Source organism: Lepus europaeus, chromosome 12, assembly GCF_033115175.1.
Source record: "Lepus europaeus isolate LE1 chromosome 12, mLepTim1.pri, whole genome shotgun sequence".
NCBI classification, from domain to species: Eukaryota; Metazoa; Chordata; class Mammalia; order Lagomorpha; family Leporidae; genus Lepus; species Lepus europaeus.
In genome coordinates this window covers 17,269,631-17,294,414 of record NC_084838.1, presented here as the reverse complement: position 1 = coordinate 17,294,414, position 24,784 = coordinate 17,269,631, and the positions used below count along the sequence as shown (strand labels likewise).

The following is a 24,784-nucleotide window of genomic DNA, read 5'->3' as shown; positions in this document are numbered from 1 at the left end:
GTACTTCATGTTTCCTGATGGTCATCCCCAAGTCTGCATGTCTTACAATAACTGATCGAAAGAAATCGTGTCTATATTTTATAACATCTCTGCTCTCTATGCCTCTTTTCTTTGCCTTAGCTTGCCCTTTGTGCTTAGAAATCTATTGTAAGAATCCCACAGAATCATTGACAATTATGCTTTAAATCAGGGAGCATTCATTCACTCCATACATATTTATTGAGCATCTATCATGGACCAGCACTGTGCTTGTCACCAGGGATAAAATAATTCTCCCAAAAGACACAACTCCTGCCATTTCCTGCTGTAGAGATTCCATTCTAGAGGTAGAAACAGACAAGTCCAAGGCAGTTATAAAATTTTAAATCAGTATCAGAGGTCAGAATAAGGACATTTGAAAAGGGGCATCTTTAAATTCACATATTTTGATCTACTTCCCCAAGTCATCAACTTTCTTGGGTGGTCCTTTGATTTTGCTATTTTCCAGCTACAAGCTATCTGAAAATTTGACAAATGTGGAGAAGAAGTAGAAAGTGCAGTCCTCACAATTCTCTTATGAGATAAGATAAGCAGTACAGTCATCCTCACATCATAGAGGCAGAGACCAAGACTCAGAGTGAGAAAGTCACTCACTTGGATACAGAAGTGGCAGACAACATAACAAGTATTTGACATTATGTTTGTATTATTTCAAAGACTGTGCTCTCAACCACAAAGAATATTTTAGCATGACTTTGAGCAAATTTGTCTCCCAGGACCTTCATTTTCGCATGTCTGAAAATAAATATTTAAATGTGTAAAAAAGGTGGAAAAGCTGCATACCTCTAAGGCCCAAAATTCTACAATTAATGAATAGTAACTGGTGAGAGATAAAAGGTGGGGAAATGTCTTCCATATTTGCCAAAATTTGGCATGTTAGTTTTTCCAACTCACTGTTTATTATTCCTATTCTACCATCCTCACTATCTGGTCATACCCAGGTTCCAGAATTTCTTCCAGCCCCGAGCTGCATATTCTATTTTTCTACTAACTCCTACAAATGTGTTCCTTCCCCTGTCTCCATCATCCCCCTGCTCTCTCACATATACAAGTTAACATGTCTTATGTGCATACATGATTTGATAGAAATGAACCAAAGACTTGTATCTAGGTCTGAAAATTAACTGAATATATGGAAATGAAAACTACTTTACTTATTCACAGTCCAAGTTAAAAATCAGTACAGGTTTACTCACTATGGTGAAGTAACAGTAATCAGATGATGCATTAATAGATGTCTATGTGTTTCAGAGAAAGTGGGGGGAGGTCTCACTTCACTTAGCTCAGACATTTTGAAAGGATGGAGTTATATTCTGAACATTGTAACTTAACAATTAGAGATAAAATTGAGTAACATTGAGATAAGAGTGATAAGGTGAGAATGTAAAAATATTCTGCTACAGCTCACTAGGCTAATCCTCCGCCTGCGACGCCAGCACCCTGGTAGTCCCAGTTGGGGTGCCAGTTCTCTCCTGGTTGCTCCTCTTCCAGTCCAGCTCTCTGCTGTGGCCCAGGAAGGCAGTGGAGGATGGCCCAAGTGCTGGGGCCCTGCACCCACATGGGAGACCAGGAGAAGCACCTGGCTCCTGGCTTCAGACTGGCGCAGCGCACTGGCCATAGTGGCCATTTGAGGGGTGAACCAATGGAAGGAAGACCTTTTTCTCTGTCTCTCTCTCTCACTGTCTAACTCTGCCTGTCAAAAATAATTTTTTTCAAGATTGTGATCCTGTGAAACAGATGATGGCCCAAGTCTTTGGGCCTCTGTCACTTATGTCGGAGAGAAGGATGGAGTTCTTGGCTGCTGGCTTTGGGTGACCCAGACTTGGCTGTTGTGGCCATGTGGGGAATGAAGCAGCAGATGAAAAATCTCTCTCCCTCCTTCTTCCCTACACCATCAATCTGCCTTTCAAATAAATAAATAAATAAATTTTAAAGTTATTGGTCCTATATGGTGCAAGAAGTCAGAAAGCTAGTTACATCTAGGAGGCAGTAGGAGGGAACTCTTGAGGTACTGGGAATGTTTCATGGTTTCATCTGGGCAGACTCCTATGTGAACTTATGTTAAATGTTCTCATCATAAAACAAGAGGGAGAGAAGAAATGTTTAGAGATGATGCTTATTTTTATGTTTATTGTCTATTATGACAGTTTCACTGGTATATACTTATCTTCTAACTAATCAAGATATACGAGGGTATTTCAAAAACTTTGTGGAGAATGGAATTACAAAGCAAATTTATTTGAGTTACAAAATTTTTGAAATCTGTACATAACTTTTTTCATAATATACATTTTATGAACTATTTGAAGACCCTAGGATATAACATTTCATTTTTGGGCACCAAAATAAAATTATTTTTGTATTTCATTTTCTATGAACTTTTTGAAGTACCATCATATACATATAAAAAGCATGAAACTTGGGGCTGGTGCCGTGGCTCACTTGGCTAATTCTCCTCCTGCGGCACTGGCATCCCGTATGGGTGCCGGGTTCTAGTCTCAGTTGTTCCTCTTCCAGTCCAGCTCTCTGCTGTGGCCTGGGAAGGCAGTGGAGGATGGCCCAAGTGCTTGGACCCTGCACCTGCTTGGGAGACCAGGAGGAAGCACCTGGCTCCTGGCTTTGGATCGGCGTAGCTCCAGCTGTAGTGGCCATTTAGGGGGTGAACCAACGAAAGGAAGGCCTTTCTGTCTCTCTCTCTCTCTCTCTCACTGCCTAACTTTATCTGTCAAATTTAAAAAAAAAAGCATGAAACTTAAATTTATTTAGCTCAGGGCTGGCAATGTGGCATAGTGGGTAAAGCCGCCGCCTGCAGTGCCAGCATCCCACATGGGCGCCAGTTTGAGACCTGGCTGCTCCACTTCCTATCCATGTCTCTTCTATGGCCTGGGAAATCAGTAGAAGATATCCCAAGCCCTTGAGCCCCTGTACCCGCAAGGGAGACCCACAGTCATCTGACTATAAACCCAAAAATCTCCTGGCTCCTGGCTTTGGATCGGCACAACTGCAGCTGTTGCAGCCAACTGGGGAGTGAACCAGTGAATGGAAGACCTCTCTTTCTTTTTGCCTCTCCTTCTCTCTCTATGTAACTCTGACTTCTGATTTTCAAGCAAAATAAATAAAAATCTTCAAAAAATTCATTTATCTGCCTATTTTTGATATGCCTTCTATATTGTATTTATGCTATATGGTAATAGTGGGTGAGAAGAAGGTTCAGGAACATAGGCACCAGTATATTCTACTGGAGTGTGCAACTCAGAATAATGTTTCTGAAGGACACTTTAGCAATAGCTATCAAGTGCCTTAATCATTTCCTTGGACTACACTTTGCTAATGACTATAGTGACTACTGTGTCTCATTAATTCAATTTAATTGGGTGAAGAGAAAATGGTAGAATATAAGATACTTGTAAAGTACATTTACAGGGAATGAAACAAGAACATTCTTCAGAACAAGTAGGAAACGCCAACAGGCCTTGCACATTCTTCCCTATCACACGTTTTTAATTATCAATGATGTTTTAGGGGTATTTCAGATTAGAATAGGATCCGCAATAGCCAAAAGAACCAGTAAGTGAAGTAGACCAATCCTTCTGTGCTCATATTTGAAGTCATCTTTTATTTAACAAATCTTCTTATACATAGAATAAAGTTTTGATTTAATTAACTATTACAGGAATCCAAATGACAAGGATCTCTTCCAAGGAAGACCCATTGGATCCTTTAATAAATGAAAGATCTGCAAAAAGTTTAGGAACTATGTATTACTATGATAAAAAAAAAAAAACTATGCATAGGTTTCAAAGATTTTTATACCAAAGTAAATTTGTATTTTAATTCCTCTTTTCCATGAAACATTTGAAGCACCCTCATATATATTTTCATTCTGATGTTGAGCCATGCATGGAGATATTTCACCAGCCAGTGGTGCTAGATGCCAAGTGGTACAGGGCATCTCTGATGTTTGGCTCTTACCGTCTGCAATGAAGTGCTCGGGCACATGCAGAGTCACCTTCACGGTGAGTGGACAGGACATCTGGCTTCCACACACCATAGCCAGGATGCAGGAGCTCACAGCAATCAGTGTCAAGGCAGTCTTGTTCACTGGGCTTTTCAGCAAACCTAGTAACACAAACATATACACAGAAACATAATTCTATGACATGAGTAAATGGGAACAACATGGAATCTGGTAATCCTGTTAATATTTCTCTAATGGAAATCTGGAAAAAAAAGAAGAAAAAGAAAGAAGCCATAAATTCCAACCTCTGTACTTGTTATAAAATCTCAGTGGCCACGTTTTGTGTCTTAGTTTAACTCTTTGCAAAATAAGTTTATTATTTGTTCCTTTTGGTAAAGGAAAGAGAAACAAGCCTGCTAAAAATGAAGTGATGTTCATTTCCTTCCCCTCCCAACTTGGTTGGCTACTCTTGTTAATAATTATATGATACCAACTCTCCATTCTCCTTGGAAGCAAGTGAGAAGACACTGTACTGTTAGAGTCAGTAGGAACTCATGGAATGATCATGGGTTTGTAGTCAGATGACTGTGGGTTCAAATGTGAGCTTTAGTTTTCATGGGCTGTGTGATCTGCTCCATTCTCCACAGTCCATTTCCCTTAGGTGTGAGAAGGGGATAGTAAACTCCTCTAGGAGGCGAGCATCACCTTAATTCCAAAACCAGAAAAAGATACAACAAAGAAACAGACTACATACCAATATTCCTGATGAACAGAAATGCAAAAAACCTTGACAAAACACTAAGCTAACTGAATCCAACAACACATCAGAAAGATCATTTATACGGACCAAGTAGGATTGATTCCTGGTATACAGGGATGGTTCAATATTTGCAAATCAATAAATGTGATACATCACATTAACAAATTGAGGCATAAAAACCATATGATTTCTCAATAGATGCAGAGAAAGTATCATCCTTTCATGATTAAAAAAAAAAAAAACCTTAAGCAAATTGGGTATAGAAGGAACATACCTCAACACAATTAAGGCAATATATGACACACAGCTAGAATCATATTGAATCGGAAAAAGTTGGAAGAATTCCCACTAAGATCTGAAACCAGACAATGATACCCACTTTTCCCACTGCCACTCAATATAGTTCAGGAAGTTTTAGCCAGAGCCATTAGGCAAGAAAAAGAAATCAAAGGGATTCAACTGAAAAGGAGAAGTCAAATTATCCCTATTTGTAGATGACTTGATTCAATAAATACAGGAACCAAATGGCTCCACTAAGCGACTATTGGAACTCACAAGAAAGTCTGGTAAAGTTGCAGTATATAAAATCAACACACAAAAATCAATACCTTTGTATACACAAACAATGCCATGGCTTAGAAAGAAATCGTAAGATCAGTCCTATTCATAATAGTTACAAAAAAATTTAAATATCTTGGAATAAATTTAACCAAGGATGTAAAAGATCTCTACAAAGAAAACTATAAAACATTAAGGAAGAATTAGAAGACACAAAACAATGGAAGAATTTCCATGTTCATGGATTAGAAGAAATAATATGATTAAAATATCCATGCTATCCAAAGCAAATTTACTCATTCAACACAATCCCAATCAAAACACTGATGAGATTCTTCTCAGATTTAGAAAAAAACAATTCTAAAATTAATATGCAAGCAGAAGAGAGCCCAAATAGCTAACGAAATCTTAAACAACAAAAACAAAGCCAGAGGTATCAGAATAACAGATTTCAAGATATACTATAGGTCAATTATAATCGAACAGCCTGGGACGGGCAAAAAAGCAGACATGTAGACCAATGTAACAGGATAGAAACCCCATAAAAGAAATCACACATCTACAACCAACTAATCTTTGACAAATGAGCTAAAAATCAATCCCTGGAGAAAGGAGAGTCTCTTCAACAAATGGTATTGGGAAAATTGGATATATGCCTGCAGAAATACTCACAATGGATCAAGGATCTAAATCTATGACCTGATACCATCAGATTACTAGAGGAAAACAACAGGGAAACTCTGCAAGACATTGGCATAGGCAAAGGCTTCTTGGAAAAGACCCCAGAAGCATAGGCAATAAAGACAAAAATAAATAAATGGGATCATATCAAGCTCAGAGGTTTATGAACTGCAAGGGAAACACTCAACAAAGAGGCAACAAACAGAATGGGAGAAAATATTTGCAAATTAAGGATTAATATCCAGGATTTATAAAGAACTTAAAAAAATCAACAACAACAAAAATAACGCAGTTTCAAAATGAGCAAAGGGAGGCCAGTGCTCTGGCATAGTGTGTAAAGCCATCGTCTGCAGTGTCGGCACCCCATATATGGGCACTAGTTAGAGACCTGGATGCTCCACTTCTGATCCAACTGTCTTCTATGGCTTGGGGAAGAAGTAGAAGATGGTCCAAGTACTTGAGCCCCTGCACCCTTGTGGGAGACCTGGAGGAAGCTCCTGGCTCCTGGCTCCTGGCTTCGCGTTGGCATAGGTCCAGCCATTGCAGCCAATTGGTGAGTGAACCAGCAAATGGAAGACCTCTCTCTCTCTCTCTCTGCTTCTCCTTCCCTCTCTCTGTAACTCTGCCTTTCAAAAAAAATACATCTTAAAAAAAAGAAGAAGAAGAAAAAGAAATGGGCAAAGGGCTTGAATTCCTCTGCTTATGGAGAGCACCACAATTTTCATTGGCCAGAAACCTAGACATCACGTTCCAGTCTTCCATCTTCCTTTTTTATAGCATCTAAACAGCTACGTAGTCCTGTGCATCTCACACACTTCACATTCCACATCTTTCCCCCATTTCTTCTATCATCTGTTCACTTGCATTATAAGGGAAGTGTGCGTGTATCTGTCTACTTCACTTTTTGCTGAAACTCTTTCAGCTATTTTACAGCCGTTGCTCACAGGATGTGATCCATAGTCAGTAGCATGGGAACTCCACATATTCACACCTTTTGCACTGCCTCCTACCTGGTCTGGGTGATACAGGCTAAACTTGTGAAGGCATCCCACAGTCAACATCCTTTATAATGTTGATATTACTGTAGGTGTTGTTTCTTTTAGATAGAACTCCAATTGTGTCTTTGTCCTCTCACCATGACTCTTTAAATACCTATCAAAATTTATCTATCAATCTATCTACCTATCTATCTATGAGAGAGAGAGAGGGAGAGAGGGAGAGAGAAACACCACACTCACATCAACTGGTTCCCTACCCAAATGCCCCTATCAGTGCCAGGCTGGGCTGAAGCTAAGAGCTGGAAACCCAGTCCAGGTCTTCCATGGGGGTGACAAGAACAGGGTTATTTGAGCCATCACTGTTGCCTCCCAGGATCAGCAAAGATTAAGGAGCTAAAGCCAGGTGTTAAACACAGGGACTGTAGTATGGAGACAGACACTGAACCCAGGCACTCAAATGTGGATGTAGCTATCTTTATCCCTAGGCTAAACACCCATCACTCCATTAGCACTTTCTAAGATTCACCATACATGTAAATTCCTCAGCCTAAGCAGGGAAACTACATAGGCTAATTTTGTCTCCTAAAATACCTTATGCCTCACACTATGATCTAGTAAATGGACAGTAAACTCCTTGAGAGCAAAGCACCACATCTTTTATTCACTATTGTATCCCAGCACCCAACATGGTGCCTGGCATATGGTACAATCTCGACGAATGCATCACCATTTTCAAGAATAATGTTAACTATATTAGTTACCAGCACATCACTGGTACTGATCAATCAAAAAGCATTCTATCAAACACGATATACTAACAGGTTCCAACAGCACAAGAGTCCTCATGACATCTCAGTTGTTTGCAATTGTTTATATGTGTATCTATTTCTTCTTAATAAATAGTGAGCTGCTTGAGAAAAGAGATCCCATAATCACTATCTTTGTGGCTCTCATGCCAAGCTCACAACCTAGGAATTCGATGTGGCTTAACTTCAGAACAGGATCCTTGATTTATTGCTAGCTCAGAACAATGCATGACTTATGGTAGATTATGCATATATTTGTTATAGTTATATTAAATAAATATTAAATGAAAAAGTAAATTAAGTAAAGAAATAGTTCTTGTTTCAGGAGATGAGAAATACCTAAAACCTAAAAATGATTCCATGAAAAAGTGAATAGGTAATATCTCTTACCTGAATATAACAAGAATTTGTCTTAACCTTTGATAATATAAGAATTTTAGTAACTAAATGGGATAAGGAAGGTAACATGATGATGTCTACTGGATAGGATATGGACAAGGAGTTGGTGCCACGCACAGATCTCATCCTAAAAAGTCAACATATTATTTAACAGCCTCCACACTCACCCTAATAACTCACAGCAACAGCACTGAGTTTCTACTATATACTCCATGGCATTTATTATGGCAGGAAGAACATGTAACAAGGATTCCAGCATGAAAAAACTCTTAGGATGCTGAGACAATAAGAAGGGGTATGAAAGGTAGAGAGAGGCAGGGGGCATTGAGGAGCTGGTGACCTGGACAGTGAACCAGGGACAATAGCACCTTCTTCATCCAGAAGCCAGTGTGATCAAAGCATTCCTTTGACTCATTAACCATCTCCCAGAAATATCACTTGACTCACAGTGACTCCCATTCTGGGGAAGAAGGCTGAGCAGCAGGAGCAAAACTGCTCATTCCATTTCCCTAGGCATTTGCTGGACTAATTGTTTCCTCATATGTCATTTCAACCTTCATAGTACCCAAGGTCTTTTAAGAGTGAACACAGGTTGTGTAGTCATACTAGCTTATTGACTCTCAGCTTTCTCACCTAGAAACAGTAATAAAATGATTCTTCAAGAGCGCTGTAAGAATTAAATGAGACAGAAAATGTCAAATACCTAGCACAGTTTCTGGTTCATAGTAGGTCCTTGGTAAATGGCAATTTCTAAACCAGATAAAGGTACTTGTCTTATCAATGAAAGCAGAAACCAGGATTTATTTATCTCTTCATCCACTACATTATCAGAACATATTAGGAATTGGATTATTCTTCACAGAAACAGAAGAAAAGATTAGTGAAGGGAGAGACATAAAAAATGGAAGGGAGAATGGCAATGAACAGTATTCTGGGGCAATCAGTTACTAGGAGAATGCCTAAATCATTAGGGTTGTGTCTAAAGTTAAGGAGGAAGAAACATGCAGGTCAAGCCTGCACTAAGGCCAGATGCTCACAGAGCAGCCACTAGGGTTTGGTAAGTTACCATGGCAACTGGATCTGGCAGAAACTTCACAGTGAGACTCAAACAAAGGTGACTTCTTCAGAGTTCCTAGCCTAGAGATCTGGTCATAAGTACTTAGCTCTGAGTAGGAGGTATAGCCAGCAACAAGGTGGAAACATCTATCCCATAATACTCATCCTCTCCCCATGCAGACTCTATAATGCATTACTACTGTAGGAAGCAGAGACAAAAAAAGGAACCTCCACTTGCTCACTACTTATTATGACACAAGCATTTTGCCTAGCACTTATCTTTAACACAATCAATGAATTTTATTGAACATTAGTTCTACTTGGACACTCTTCTAGGCACACGGGAAATACAAATGAACAAAACCATCAATGTCCTTGAAGCTTACATTTTAATGGGGGCAAATTTCCTCATTTCACCTCCACAGCAAAGTGTTGCTACTAATGCATTTTACAGAGAACACAAGTGCAGAGCAATTAAATGACTTGCCTAAGATCACCTGAATAATTTGTATATATCAGAGAGGGGATTAGAATAAGCCATGGTCCATCCTTTGCCTGTATCATACTACTTTCCACTACATCCCATTTCACTACTATCATGTAGTTGCATAAAGGATGTCCTTTGGAGACACATACCTATGTTCAAACACTTGGTTAACTACAAAATCTGTTTGCCCATTGATTTAATCCTCATAAGACAAAATGGGAGCAGTCATCTTCTTTCAGAGCTGATGTGAAGACAAAATAAGATAACATATGTAGTTAGGAAAAAAAGGCTCAATAAACAACAGTTTCAGATCATGACATGAGGATCCTTAGATGGTCACCATCACAGTTGTCCCTAGTTCATGTCCCTACTTACTGTTCCTTTCCTGTAACTTGCAGGAGAAAAAGCTGTGCTGAGGGAGTAGAATTCTACCAGAGCGTATCGACTGCTGGGATGGGAGCACATTGATGATCTAATTTCCTTTTTATTTCCCCTCCTTCCAACCCCTCAAGTTCTCTAGTGGCAGTAGAAAATGGCATAAATGCATTGCTTGAGAAATTCAAATGGAAATAACTCAGCATTGTTGATCCACACACTGCCTATAATTTGGGGATTAATTGATTCTTGGTTGGAAATACTAGGTTGAGAGAAGAAAATCAAATTTAAGTTAAATTTAGAAAAAAATCAATCACAAAATGAAGAAAATAGATCCAGATTCATTAGACATCTCTGTGTGGAAAACCTAAAGTAGCTATGTTCCCATTGTTTCCTTCCTCCTAAAATCCCTAAGGGACAAGAATCTGGGAGGCAATTTCTTTCTTTCAATGGCATATGGGGTTGGGGTGAGGGACTGTAATTCTAGAAACCCAAGATATTTGAGCAGAAGCACCTAGGAGGTGGAAAAAAGCTACTTAAGACAGGAGAAAGAGGATAGGCCTTGGTTCTAGACATGGAGATTTAAAATTAAACTCTTGCCTAACCTTTGACAAGTCACCTAAGCTCTCAAAACCTCAGTTTTCTAACTTAAAATGGCAATGGCATTACCTCAAAGAATATCTGTATTAAATGGGACATTATAATGACAGCACTGAGCACTCTGACACATACCCAAGACTCTCTAAGTTCTCCATGTCTTTCTTTTCCCTTCCTATCCTCAAAACCTCACTGTTCAGCACTTGGTTTCTGCAGGACATGGTATACTTCCAGAAATGCTGGAATACTGGCTTTTTTATTATCTACAAGCCCCTGTGGACAAATCATCTTGCTCCTCTGAGACTCAATGTCCATATCTGGAATTAAATCATTTAATCAGTTGTCATCTATTGTGTATCTCTCATATGTCAGACCTCACATTTTGTGACCACCTATTATTTCACGTGCTTACCATTTGACTGAATATAGTAGGTGCTCAACAAATATCTATTGAATGAATGCATGCATGAACGAATGAATGTTTGTTTCCCTTTCTACCAAGAGATGTCAGTATTGAAATAGTGTTTTTCTCCCCCGAGTCAAATGTATTCAGTCACTTTCTCTGGCAAGGACTGGTCTTTGCCTGGTCAGAAGTTATACAAAAAGCACTTGTTGAGGCCACCCATCTGCCCGCCATAGCTACATGACCACTAAAGATTGCTGAAGTGCCTCATTAACCTCACTGAGTGTCTCGTGGGATTTCTCTTGCACCTGCGCTCCAGTGCTTCTCTGCTTCTCTGCTGTATTTCTGGAAACTAAAATTGGGACACATTGTCTGACAAGTGCAAGTGTCATGCTGGAGGCAGGAAGAAAGAGTATTTAAAATTGAGGCTTTCTCAGAAACTCTAGGGTAGATGGCCCCACATCCTCAGCCTGTCTCATATGTCTAGATGCTCCATGCACTACTTCAGTGTGATGTCTCAATGTTAGGCAATATTTCTGCCACCTTGCTGACTTGGGTGCATGTCTCTCCCCATCTGCCCTTTTCTAACTCTGCTGTGAACTAGTCCTTGATTCTCTGACCTTGATAGTCTCAAATTTGTGGTATCCTTTAAGTTGTATGTTATTTCTCTGATCGCTGATCTTTCATGGGTTTATCCTTTAGGAGAGTGATGTAAATATTCAGTCATCTCTCATTTGCCTACTTTCAAAAGCAGCAAAAGCAACACTTACAAAGCAGTGATTCTATTCTCAGGTAGTTAATGTTGAAAGAGCCCTAGAATCTCACTCTATGGGCCAACTTTTGCTATCCAAGTTAAGTGGGCTGCTTTTAATTCCTCCACTTCAGAGTAGGTGTTTAGTTAATTACAGGTGGCAGTTAGGTTGCCTTGAGCTTTCTTTCCTTCAAACCAAATATTTCTAACTTTATTTCTCTAAAGTCACATTTTGAGTATCTTTATTATACTTTGCAATTATTTTCTTTTTTATATTCTAAATGGTGCTGATATTTTTAAACATTTCAGAATACTTCAATTTACAAAACAAAATTTGTGAGCCAGTTTCCTTAAGTGACTTTCTAAGTTAAAAACAGACCACCTCTTCTTCCTTTACCTCCTCCTCCTCCTCCTCATCATCATCACTAACATTTATAACATTTATAACTTCATATACAATCATCACTAACATTTATGACAATATTTGTGGGCCCAACAATGTAGTTAAAATTATTTCAGGCAGTATTTCACTTATTCTTCATAACAGCTTCATAAGATGGCTTATATTATTACTCTAATTTAAATGTAAGGCAAATGAGGCTACCACTTGCCAAAAGCCAGGCAAAAGTCCCAGGGTGATAGGGCTGATCCAGAAAATCATTTGACTTCAGCCTCCAAGCTGATAAACAATGCCACCCACAAGTCCCTATCAACCTCTGGATATAAACTAAGCAGTGTGGAAGTAAAACCCTACCTGCTGAACTACTTACAGTTCTCAGTTTGTGTGGACTTATGATGACCTCATTATCTCACCTGATGCAGATCTTTCTTTTTTTATTATTTATTTGACAGTAGAGTTATAGACAGAGAGAGAGACAGAAAGAAAGGTCTTCCTTCCATTGGTTCACTCCCCAAATGGCTGCCATGGCCTGCGCTGCGCCGATCCGAAGCCAGGAGCCAGGTGCTTCTTCCTGGTCTCCCATGTGGGTGCAGGGGCCCAAGCACCTGGGCCATCCTCCACTGCCCTCCTGGGCCACAGCAGAGAGCTGGACTGGAAGAGGAGCAACTGGGACTAGAACCCGGCACCCGTATGGGATGCTGGCACAGCAGGCAGAGGATTAACCAAGTGAGCCACAGTGCTGGCCCCGCCTGATGGAGATCTTCCAACATCATCTTCAAAGAGACCCCCGTATAACCAGAGAGAACTTTAAAAGGATGACAGACAGTAAGCTAAATGGCTCTTCTCCATCCTTCCTCTGCCCCAGAAAAGACTACATGGCCTGGTCACCAGAGAATACCCTTAGCTAGTTCTGCTCCATGAATAAGGAGAATTTCAAAAGCTCAGGCTTGGATAGTTGGCACAATGTTAGTTAAATTCACTGGTGGCAGCCACCGAGTAGGGCGACAAATAGTTGGTTCTCAGGATTTCTCTGTGGACATTTCAAGTAGATGTGCCTGCAAATGCAAAGGTAACTTCAAGGTAGTGATGATGGAGATGTTGACAATGGTGTTGGTGATGAAGATGCTACAGAAGATGCCATCTATTTTTGGTTCTTATTATTTTATAAATGATTTCTAAATATTTCATTAACATTCCATCAAATTCCTATTTAGTCAATGATGTTGTTATCCCCAGTAGACAAATAAGGAAAGAGAGACTTGATGGTGAACTCATATTCAAATACCAAAGGAGCTTAGAAACCATGACTCCTGACTCGGAGTGCTCATTCGAAGACACTATGCTGCAAATGCCTGGCCTATCTCTCACTGGTAGGGTGTGAAGGTAGGATTACAATCTGCAACCCCTGCCTTTTGATCCATTTTTCTCACAAATATATATTTGTCACAAACTTGTGACAAATGCTGTCTCAAGTCAGTACAGTATTTCCCATAAAACGAGATATATCTTGAAAAGAAAATTTTCCATGCTCAAAAAAATCTGGGACACGCTACATTCTGCATCCCCTCTTAATGTGCCAGAGTATATACTTGGTATTAAGGTCTCTGAAAAGGCTTGCATTAAATTATATTTCCTGCTGTTTCTCCAAAGTATTAACATATTGCAGAACCATCAGTCTATGAAACAAAGTAAGGAAACAGAGTGCTAGTTCAATCATTTATGCAAAGTTTGTATAAATAGCAATATCAGTATATTCCAGTAATGAACTGCTGCCCCCATGCCAGGCACTGTGTTCAAGATTGTATGGACGGCCGGCGCCGTGGCTCAACAGGGTAATCCTCTGCCTAGCGGCGCTGGCACACCAGGTTCTAGTTACGGTCGGGGTGCAGGATTCTGTCCCGGTTGCTCCTCTTCCAGGCCAGCTCTCTGCTATGGCCCAGGAGTGCAGTGGAGGATGGCCCAAGTGCTTGGGCCCTGCACCCCATGGGAGACCAGGAGAAGCACCTGGCTCCTGCCTTCGGATAAGCGCAGTGCGCCGGCAGCAGCACGCCGGCGGCCATTGGAGGGTGAACCAACGGCAAAGGAAGACCTTTCTCTCTCTCTCTCTCTCTGTCTACTCTGCCTGTCAAAAAAAAAAAAAAAAAAGATTGTATGGACATAATTCCATTTAAGCTTCCCAACAGCCAAGCAACTCAGAGATTACTACTTTCATTTAATAATGGAAAACAAGACTTGGCTATTGTTAGGAAGTAGAGAGTGAAGTTTCAATAGTCATATTTGTCTGACTTTAGAGTCTGTACTCTTCTGGCCTCTAAGTGTTAAAGTCATAGAAAAACGCAAAGAGAGAAAAGAGGCAGGTACAAGAGGCAAGTTCAAGAGGTTAAAGACTATTCAACTTATATTTAGTGGGCTGATGGAATGCATTAAGGTAAAGCAAAAGATCCTGTATTGAAAAGATGAAATTGCAGTACAGATGAATACCATAGAGGAGATAATTCAAAAGAGCTAAGGTTCTAGAAAGGCTCAGAAATAAATGGCAAAGGTGGAAGGCATGTTTCAGATTTACAGTGATCACCAGCATGTACTGACGAACCAAAAATGCTATGTTTTAAAAATATGCCACTGGCTGATCCTCATGTTAGCCCTTTTACCACCATAGGCTGTCTACCTGCATCACAACATTCAGTCCACAACACTGACGAAATGGAGAGTGACAGAGGAGTGTTAGGGACCAAGTAGTGCTAAGAGGCAGAGCAGACGAGAAGCCACAAGTTTCCATGGCTACCAAGGAAGATCAGGACCAATCATCTCCTATGAAAGGCATATTTCCACCTCCTCTGTATCAGAACTTGCAAAAAAGTCAATGTTACATTCTTCTAAATGTCAGTGGATTTGGCCCAAGGTTGGTGAAAGCAGAAGCAGGGAAATAAAATTTGTTGTGCATTTAATATGTGCTAGGTCTGATCTGGTGTCATTTGCTTACAGAATCTCTTTTATTGTATATGAGCACTGAGAACTCCCAGCCTTTATTTGACATTGGTAAAAAGGAAAGATGGGAGGGTTTAATTGACATTCTCAGTCTCAGAACTAGTAAAGGACAGATATGGAATATGAATCAAGACCTACTGACCTGCAAGCTCATTTTTTTTCTTCTAAGCCTCCATAGCTTCCTGCCCCTGTAGACCCATGATGACTATTGTTGGCCATACTGCTTCTAATGAGAGGAGGATTTCTCAAGATCTGTGTTCAGTTCTCTTTACCTCTTTCTCTTAACACTAAGACTGTTCCTAAGAAGTAGTGGGAAATGGAGTTTTACCTGATAGTCCATAAATCCTCTACTGCAGTAAGATTTGTCTGCTCCCTTTCTCCGTGGGTAGCCACATGCATTCCCCTACTTTTCCACAACGTCCAAGGCAGACCAGCTTTTCAAGGCCAAAAGGAATGCCCATCTCCTAGACATCTGCCTTTAACATCACAAGTCACAGGGATTCAATATTCTCCTTAACTCCTATCTCACATATCATTTGTTCTAAATTGATTCATAGGATCTGAGATTGACAGGGTACTATAAAGGCTTTTACCCTACCCTGCTATATAATGCAAATACTTTACTGCAATGTCTTCCTCGTGGTCATCCAACCTGTGTTTGAACATCACCAAAACTGGAGCTTGTGAATTCAAAAGAAAATATATTAGTGATAATGAGGAGGAGGAAGAAGAGGAAAAGGAGGAGGATGGTGATGATAATGACATTTGCTTTTGATGACGGCAGTTACTAGATATGACATTTTGTACAGATAATACATATATTACTTTATTTTATCGATCAGAAAGGTTTGCTGGCTCCTCATTTTACAAATGAAAAAACTGAATCTACCCCAAGGCTAGAATGCTATTGAGAGGCAAAACTTGAATTCAAATCTAGATCTGGATTTTAAAATTCTAGTGCTTCTATGCGGTCTCCCTTCACTGGTAACACTCAAGGCAAAGACTCTGTCAATGCCGAATGAAAATCTACTCATCAACTGTAACCAGTTGAATATATGCCTGCCTCCAGAGGCTCTGTAAACTGGCTGCTACTCTTTCTCTCTCAGAAAGCCACTGGTTGAACGCAAAAAAGAGACTCTCTACCCACCTTTGATTCAAAACACAGATTCTGCTATTTGCCTCTCACATGAAGGAAATATTCATGGGTCCAGGAAAAGCAGAGCTGGAGGAGTCAATTAGATCAGCTGCTCAAATCCATCATGTTAAGATTAGGAGGAGGAAAATGAGCAGAAGTAGGAAGGAGAGAAGCCTTAACCAAAGTTAGTTTTCCTAGAGCCAGAGATAGATCCCACCCATCGCAGCTCCCACAACAATATTCTTCACTTCAACATTATGAATAGTTGTTGTCTTTCCCTACCTCAATCAATATCTCCTGGAACAAAGACAGTGTACCTAACGCTTCTCTAATCCCATGTGGCACTGGCTGTAGTATCTCATAAAGAACTAGATATTAGATGGGCCCAACTGGGACATTTTGGCAAACACCAACTTGTAATTAGGATGAACCATATCCAAAATCCCCACAAAAAGACCATAATAGACTGGTACAACTTGGATTGTGGTAATGGAACATGGACTATAAATTTAGAGAAAATTATATTTGAATACCAGTTCTGTCATTTTCTAGTGAACCTTCAGGAATTCCATTTTCCTCATCTGTAAAATGGGAATAACATCTATTTGATAGAATCATTAGAAAGATTAAATAGGGTAATATACACTATATAACAGAAACAAAGATTATATGCTCTGTCACCACCATCACCACCACCACTTCCACCACCACCACTACCAATACCACCACCATCAGCAGTATTACATGCACATTTGATATCACATGCTAATCCTTTTCAATCAAAGATGTTCTCTGTTTTCGAACTGACCTAAGTAACAAAACTTTATGTATCCAGGAAAGCTCTATGTGTTTTCTGTTGCCTATATTGAATTTAACTGCTTAAATTTAACTGCTTCTGCAGTTCAATACACAATAGCTAAGATGTGGAATCAACCCAAATGTCTGTCAACTGAAGACTGGATAAAGAAATTATGGGATATGTATATATACCACAGAATACTATACAGTGGTAAAAAAATAAAATAAAATCTTGTTGTTTGCAACAAAATGGATGCAACAGGAAACCCTGATCTTTGGTAACTAATAAATCACTTAAAAGGTATCTATAGGCATGAAACTGACACTTTGAGATGCGTTGATTTTGAATAGCCCTTGCCTTTATTGTGTCTGAGACACTGCAAACAGAGGAGCACAACACATTGATAAAATTTTATGGTCCTTTATTGCCGGTAGTGGAGAGCAGGCTCATGCCCCAAAGAACTCTCAACCCCAAAGCCCAAAGCAACAGAGTTTATAAAGGAAAAAGCCACAAAATCAGGAGGGGACTACATGGTTACTGGGGTCAAGCTAACCTAAAACCTCTGTGAAACTATTATCAATTATAATCTTAACAATACTAGTTATAATCTTAACAATACTAGTTACAATCTTAACAATCTGAACTATAATCTTGACATTATTCCAGGTATTGGCTTAAATCATATGTAGGACATAGACAAATTACATTTTTATAATTAACCTAGGTGCAGTCTATCCATTTCCAAGCTTGAACAATCATGCTAGGGGGTTTCTATGCTTTGCCAAGTGTGATGCAGGTTGCCAAGTGTGATGTAGTGGACTGTTATTGTATGAGTGTTTTAGATCATAGTTTCATACCAGGGTCCCATGATGGGTGGCAGGTGCCTTCCTAGGATGAGGTCTCAAATGCTCCAAAATGGAGTATCTACTATCAAGGTGTTATTTCATATTGACTATGTGTTAAACTATTTACTTAGCATAGAGTTAATCTTATGGATATAGTTAATTGAAGATAGTTCTTAATAAAAAAAATACAAATGGGAACAGGAGAGGGAAGAGGAAGAAGGGTGGGAATGTGAGTGGGAGGGCGGGTAGGGTGGGAAGAATCACTGTTTCTAAAGTTATATTCATAAAATGCATGAAGTTTGTGTACCTTAAATAAAAGGTTTCTAGGAAAAATAAAAATAAATAAATAAGTTATATATAAGAAAGGAGCTAGCTACATCTGATTAGATTTGATCTATAGCTTTGGTTTTTTAAAATGCTCAGGTTTAATTTACTTTGACCAAAGGGTTTAAATCTGTCACTTTTACATCTAAAACCCCCAAAACTAAGTCTTTAACATTGAGGCTTCCAGCTAGATCCCTGCAACTCTCACAAGACAAGACTGTCTATTGGAAAAGATAGTAACAGAAGTTAGTGTCCCTTCTGCTGGCAGAGGGAATGTGAGGAAGCAGACAGGTTAATAGGCAGTTAGGTTGGATGCAGTCAAAATGAGAAAAGAGGAAAACTATAAGATGATGCAAAATGCTTGTTTCTCCCCTAAGCTGCCTTTAGCAAGACAAAAGTACCCATCCCACCCTTCTGAGTTTCTAGTTTTATCATGAGTGCATAAGAAGAAGTCACTTACCCCACCTCTGATGGCTCTTTTGTTTTTTTCCTGAGCAAGCAAGACAGGGCAATCAAGATTACAAATCCAGTCTTGATGAGTTTTGTCCCAGCCTACTAACTTATGGTTAGCTGCTGTTCTATCCCTGTACTCCGCCCCACAAAATTTTGCTTAGAAGACTCCAATGGCCACTGTTCCTTGGGTTTCCCTCTCTGAACCACCTGCCTGGCTGCTGTGGCAAGAGGTTCCTGACTTAAATAAATCTCTTGTTTTGCTCTCAAAAATAAGTTCATTAATATAGACTCTGACCTTTGTGTCCAAAAGGCCATCTGCATGAATTCAGGATGGATCAGAAGTGAGAGAATGACCATGGGGCATGGAGGATACTGAGTTTACAGCAAGAGATCAAAACACATGCACGGCCGGCGCCGCGGCTCAACAGGCTAATCCTCCACATTGCGGCGCCAGCACACCGGGTTCTAGTCCCGGTCGAGGCGCAGGATTCTGTCCCGGTTGCCCCTCTTCCAGGCCAGCTCTCTGCTATGGCCTGGGAAGGCAGTGGAGGATGGCTCAAGTGCTTGGGCCCTGCACCCACATGGGAAACCAGGAGAAGCACCTGGCTCCGGGCTTCAGATCAGCGTGGTGCGCCAGCTGCAATGCACTGGCCTTGGCAGCCATTGGAGGGTGAACCAACAGCAAAGGAAGACCTTTCTCTCTGTCACTCTCTCTCACTGTCCACTCTGCCTGTCAAAAAAACAAACAAACAAACAACGAAAACACATGCACAACACCTAGAATGTGCTAAGCCTCTGATAGACCCTTTGAACTCTGTGTTTAATTTGTTTCTCCCCATTTTATGGATCAATAAACTATGTTCAGAGAAGAGGGAGGACTGGTTCTGCTCAAAGTCACACACCCAGTAAGCAGCAAAGTTGGTTGCAACTCAGATGTGTATGATGTGCTAAATACAGATAAGTGGTCCATGTTCTGAAGAAAGTGGCCATGATTGGAACACAACCCCATCAAGAGAGAACACTTTGAAACAAGAAAGACAGAGAGGCCCCTTGATATGGGTGTCCAAGAATAATTAAACACAGATAAAGGGAAACGAAACAGATGTTCTGGATTTGCAGAACCAAGCCATGGAGTCTTATCACTTGAAATGAATTGTTTCACTTTCTCCTTAAAACAATCCCCTGAGGTATATATTATTATCCCCATTGTACAAAAACAAGGAACATGAAGCTTAGGAAGAAGAGACACTTGTTCCAAGCTGCACACACAGAGGCCCTGGGATTCAAGCCAAATCTGCTTGACCCCAGAAACATCTTTGCTTCTGTGAGTTCTTACTGGGCTTGTTTATCATCAAGGTCGTTTGCAAATCTAAGAAACCATAAGGAGCCTTGGCTTGAGTAGGGAGGTTCCAAAGTTCTTGCCCAGTACCCAAACCCTCACTCTGGAAAATTAAGATGTTGTGGCCCTGTAGGGGACAGGGGATGCTGTCCTTTCCTGGGTACAGTGTTCAGCTGCAAAACACTGGACGGAATTTATTAGAATAAACATGCCCATCCTCAGCTCTTTAAGTTGAGAGGATTTTTTTTTCCGTATTTCCAATCTACTTCTTCAAATCACTAACATTTCAGTAAAAGCATGTTTCATTGTGTTTAAACAGCCATCTGGAGATAAACAGCTTTGCCTTTAGACCTTTGAGGAAGGAATAAAAAAAAAAAAAACATAAAAGAAGAAAAAAAATAAGAAAGGAAAAAAATGTTATGTTAAGCATTTCTGCCCAAACACATTTCTACACAGAGGCCTCTACCCATTTCAGGCTGACATTCTCAGCAGAAAACCTTTCAAGCCTGCTGGTTTAAATATATCACCTCCAAAAGAACAACAACGGCCTCAGCCTAAGGGGCATTCTAGAACCACCTCCTGTCTTGTATTTTAGTGTGAAGGCAATGTCTGAAGGTTGTGTAAAGAACTCCCTTCTCTGAATCTGGAGCTCCAACTTGAATGCGACTTGAAAGCAGACCATTGTTGCTCACCAGGAAACACTGAGTAAATCCCTCTATGTTGCAAGACTCCTGTTTCTCCATCTATAACAGGAACAATGTTAATCATTCAACTAATATTTATTGAGGGCCCACTCTTCAATGAACTCTGTGCTGTGAGCTGGGGATACAGATAAGAGAGCCATCAAGGATTTTGAGGTTAAGGAGGATAGAAGACCCCTGAAGAGAAATGGCAAAGGTCAGTGCAGAGAGGAAAATACCTAACCCAGGATTGAGGGTCATAGAATGATTACCAAGAGGTGAGGCATGTAGCATACATAAGCATTAGCTGAGTAGAAACCAGAGAAGAAATTTTGGAGAAAGGAATAGTAGGGCTCTGCACATAAATGGTATGGTGGAAATATCAGTTACAAGTAGTGCAGTGTAGACAGCAGCACTCAGGAGACTAGGTGGGAAGAGATCACAAAGAAAGTTACAGTCCATCATAAGGAAAGAAGGCTTTATCCTAGATAATGTCTCAAGTCCTTTCAAGCCAGCCCTCTGAGCCACATGCAAACCTGAAACATAGCCTCACTCATTTACTTTGACAACAAAAATGTGGTTAAGTACCTACTCAGTGCCAGCTATTATGCTAGATGTCGGAGATACAGTGGGGACTTCCTAATCCCAAATGGTGAGTTATCAGGCATATTAGGATCTGAAGACATTGTACAAGGGATGAGATCTACAACATGTATCTCTAACTGGAGAACGAGGAGAGGCAATTGGGCTAGAAGAAGAAATCTTACTCTGCAAAAGCATCATGTAAGAGTACCAAACAATGTCTACATCAGAGGCAGCTGAAGGATATACTAGATGGAGTGAGAGATCATGAGCTTGGTGATAAGTCACTCTTCAAGAACATGGACTACAAAGACACATGAAGAATGTTCAGGATCACTAGCAATCAGGCAAATGCAAATCAAAACCACAATGAGGTTTCACCTCACCCTGGTGAGAATGGCTCACATTCAGAAATCCACCAACAACAGATGCTGGCAAGGATGTGGGGAAAAAGGGACACTAATCCACTGTTGGTGGGAATGCAAACTAGTAAAGCCACTATGGAAGACAGTTTGGAGATTGCTCAGAAACCTGAATATAGCCCTACCACATGACCCAGCCATCCCATTCCTTGGAATTTACCCAAAGGAAATTAAATTGGCAAATAAAAAAGCTGTCTGAACCTTAATGTTTATTGCAGCTCAATTCACAATAGCTAAGACATGGAATCAACCTAAATGCCCATCAACAGAAGACTGGATAAAGAAATTTTGGGATATGTACTCTATAGAATATTATACAGCAGAAAAAAAAAAACAATGAAATCCAGTCATTTGCAACAAAATAGAGGAATCTAGAAAACATCATGCTGAGTAAAATAAGCCAAAGGGAAACCCAAAGGGAAAAATATCATATGTTCTCCCTGATCGGTAACAACTGAGCACCAAAGGGGAAACCTGTTGAAGTGAAATGGACACTATGAGAAACAATGACTTGATCAGCCCTTGTCCTGACTGTCAGTAAACAACTTACTATTTTATTCCTTTTAGTATTTTTTTGTTCTACTTTGTACAATTGGTTGAATTCTTTGATTAACACACAATTATTCTTAGGTGCTTAAAATTAACTGAGGGGTGATCCCTGTTAAATATAAGAGTGAGAATGAGGGAGGGAGGAGATGTACAATTTGGCACATGTTCACTCGGACTTACCCCGATGGTAGAGCTGGAAACGTGCCAGAGAATTCTAATTCAATTCCATCAAGGTGGCATATACCAATGCCATCTTTCTTGTTAAAGTGATCAGTTTAAGTTCATAGTTGATCAAAAAGATAGGATTAAGTGTCAAAGGGATTACATAAATAAGACCAGTGTCTGTGAATAATAATTGATAGAATTAAAAAGGAGAGAATGATCCTACATGGGAGGCGGGATACACAGCAGACTCAGAATGGCAAATGCCCTGAACAGCACTCTGGCCTTGGAATCAGCCCTTAAGGCATTCAGATCTGGCTAGAAAGCCCATGAGAGTTTCGCAGGCATGGAAAGCCAAGACACTGTGGCAAACAATGACCTAGATGGGGGATCTTTGTGAATGAGATCCCAGCAGAAAGAACAGGCCATCAAAGGAGATACCTTTCTCTGAAGGGAGGAGAGAACTTCCACTTTGAATATGGCCTTGTCTAAATAAGATTGGAGTTGGTGAACTCACCAGGCTTCCATAGCCTTGGCAGCTCATGACAAGAACCTCGGATGATTAGTGACATCATAAATAAAAGTGTCAATTGTTAAATCAACAACAGGAATCATTGTGCACTTACTCCCATTGGAGGATTTCTGTCCTTAATGTGTTGTACTATGTGAATTAACGGTAAAACTAGTATTCAAACAGTACTTTATACTTTCTGTGTCTGTGTGGGTGCAGCCTGTTGAAATCTTTACTTAGTATATACTAAATTGATCTTCTGTATATAAAGATGATTGAAAATGAATCTTGATTAAGGATGAGATGGGAGAGGGAGTGGGAGATGCGGGTGGGAGGGAGGTTATGGGGGGAAAAGCCCCTGTGATTCAAAAGTTGTACTTTGGAAATTCATATTTATTAAATAAAAGTTGAAAAAAAAAAAAAAAAACAAGTACATGGACTAGAACAAGCTCATGTTACCTGAACTAAAAGGAAGATTTTGTTTGGAGAAAAGGAAAGTACTGAGATATGAACTTCAGTAGAAGTACTGAGATATGTACTTTTATTTATTTATTTATTTATTTTTATTTGACAGGTAGAGTTACAGTGAGAGAGAGAAAGAGAGAGAAATGTCTTCCTACTGGTTCACCCCCAAATGGCCTCTACAGCTGGCGCTGTGCTGATCTGAAGCCAGGAGCCAGGTGCATCCTCCCAGTCTCCCACGTGGGTGCAGGGGCCCAAGCACTTGGGCCATCCTCCACTGCCCTCCCGGGCCACAGCAGAGAGCTGGACTGGAAGAGGAGCTACCAGGACTAGAACCTGGCACCCATATGGGATGCCAGTTATGCAGGCGGAGGATAAACCATGTGAGCCATGGCACCAGCCCCCGAGATAGGTATTTTCTAAATAGCTCTAATGCCTACTGCTTCTGGTGTTCCTGCCCTTGTGTAATCCAACTCCCTAGTGACTTGCTCTGTCAAATGGAATACAGGAAAAGCTGTAGGACACTGATTTCACTGCTGGGTTACAAAGTGTTGACTTCTATTTTGCTCACACTCTCTTGGTCTCTTCTTACTTTATTGCTCTGGACAAACCTTGTGAACAGCCCTACAGAGAGGCCCAAATGATAAGGAGCTGAAGCTGGCCTCTGACTCCTTGGTATTAAGGACCTGAATCTTACTGACAACCACGTGAGTGAGTTGGGAGGCAGATCCTTCCTCAGTCAAATCTTGAGATGCCTACAGCCCTGGTTGGCAATTCCAGGTCAGCCCTATGAGACATCTTGGGCTGGAGGACCAATCATAAACTGCCTGGATTCTTGACCTCCAAAAACTGTGAGATAATAAAAGTCTGTTGTAGTTTCAAGATGCTAATTTGCATGTTATTTATCACAAAAAATAGATACCAGGACCTGTAACTGAGAGAGGCTGAAAAGTCTCTATCCCTAGCAGGAGATTTAGAGATTTTAAGTTTAGAAGGGACTTATAGGCATTTAAAAAATATTCCCCAAGCTGATGGTACATGCCAGACCCTGGGCATGAACTGGAGCCCGGCGGCATCCTGCTCTGGAGGAGCCACAGTCAGGGCAGCGAGATCGGTAGAGACATAATTACACTGTGCTGTTCACGTCTTGGTTGTTTTACTGAAGAAGTCAAAACAATCGTAACATCTGAGAGAAACAGCCTGTGCAGATTGCTTGACAAAATCAGGGCTGGCTTCACGGAGGCAACCTACGAGCTGGTTGTTTA

General features: G+C 40.4%; 1 protein-coding gene across 5 annotated transcripts in view; it reads right to left on the bottom strand.

Moving 5' to 3' along the window:
- The window catches only part of ASTN2 (astrotactin 2), a 1,014,855-nt gene that overhangs the window by 624,603 nt on the left and 365,468 nt on the right, over positions 1 to 24,784 (bottom strand). For all 5 annotated transcript variants that reach the window (XM_062207681.1, XM_062207682.1, XM_062207683.1 and 2 more), the window contains one exon: positions 4,012 to 4,158. In XM_062207681.1, the coding sequence (XP_062063665.1) occupies positions 4,012 to 4,158 (147 nt within the window). The remainder of the gene's footprint in view (positions 1 to 4,011; positions 4,159 to 24,784) is intronic.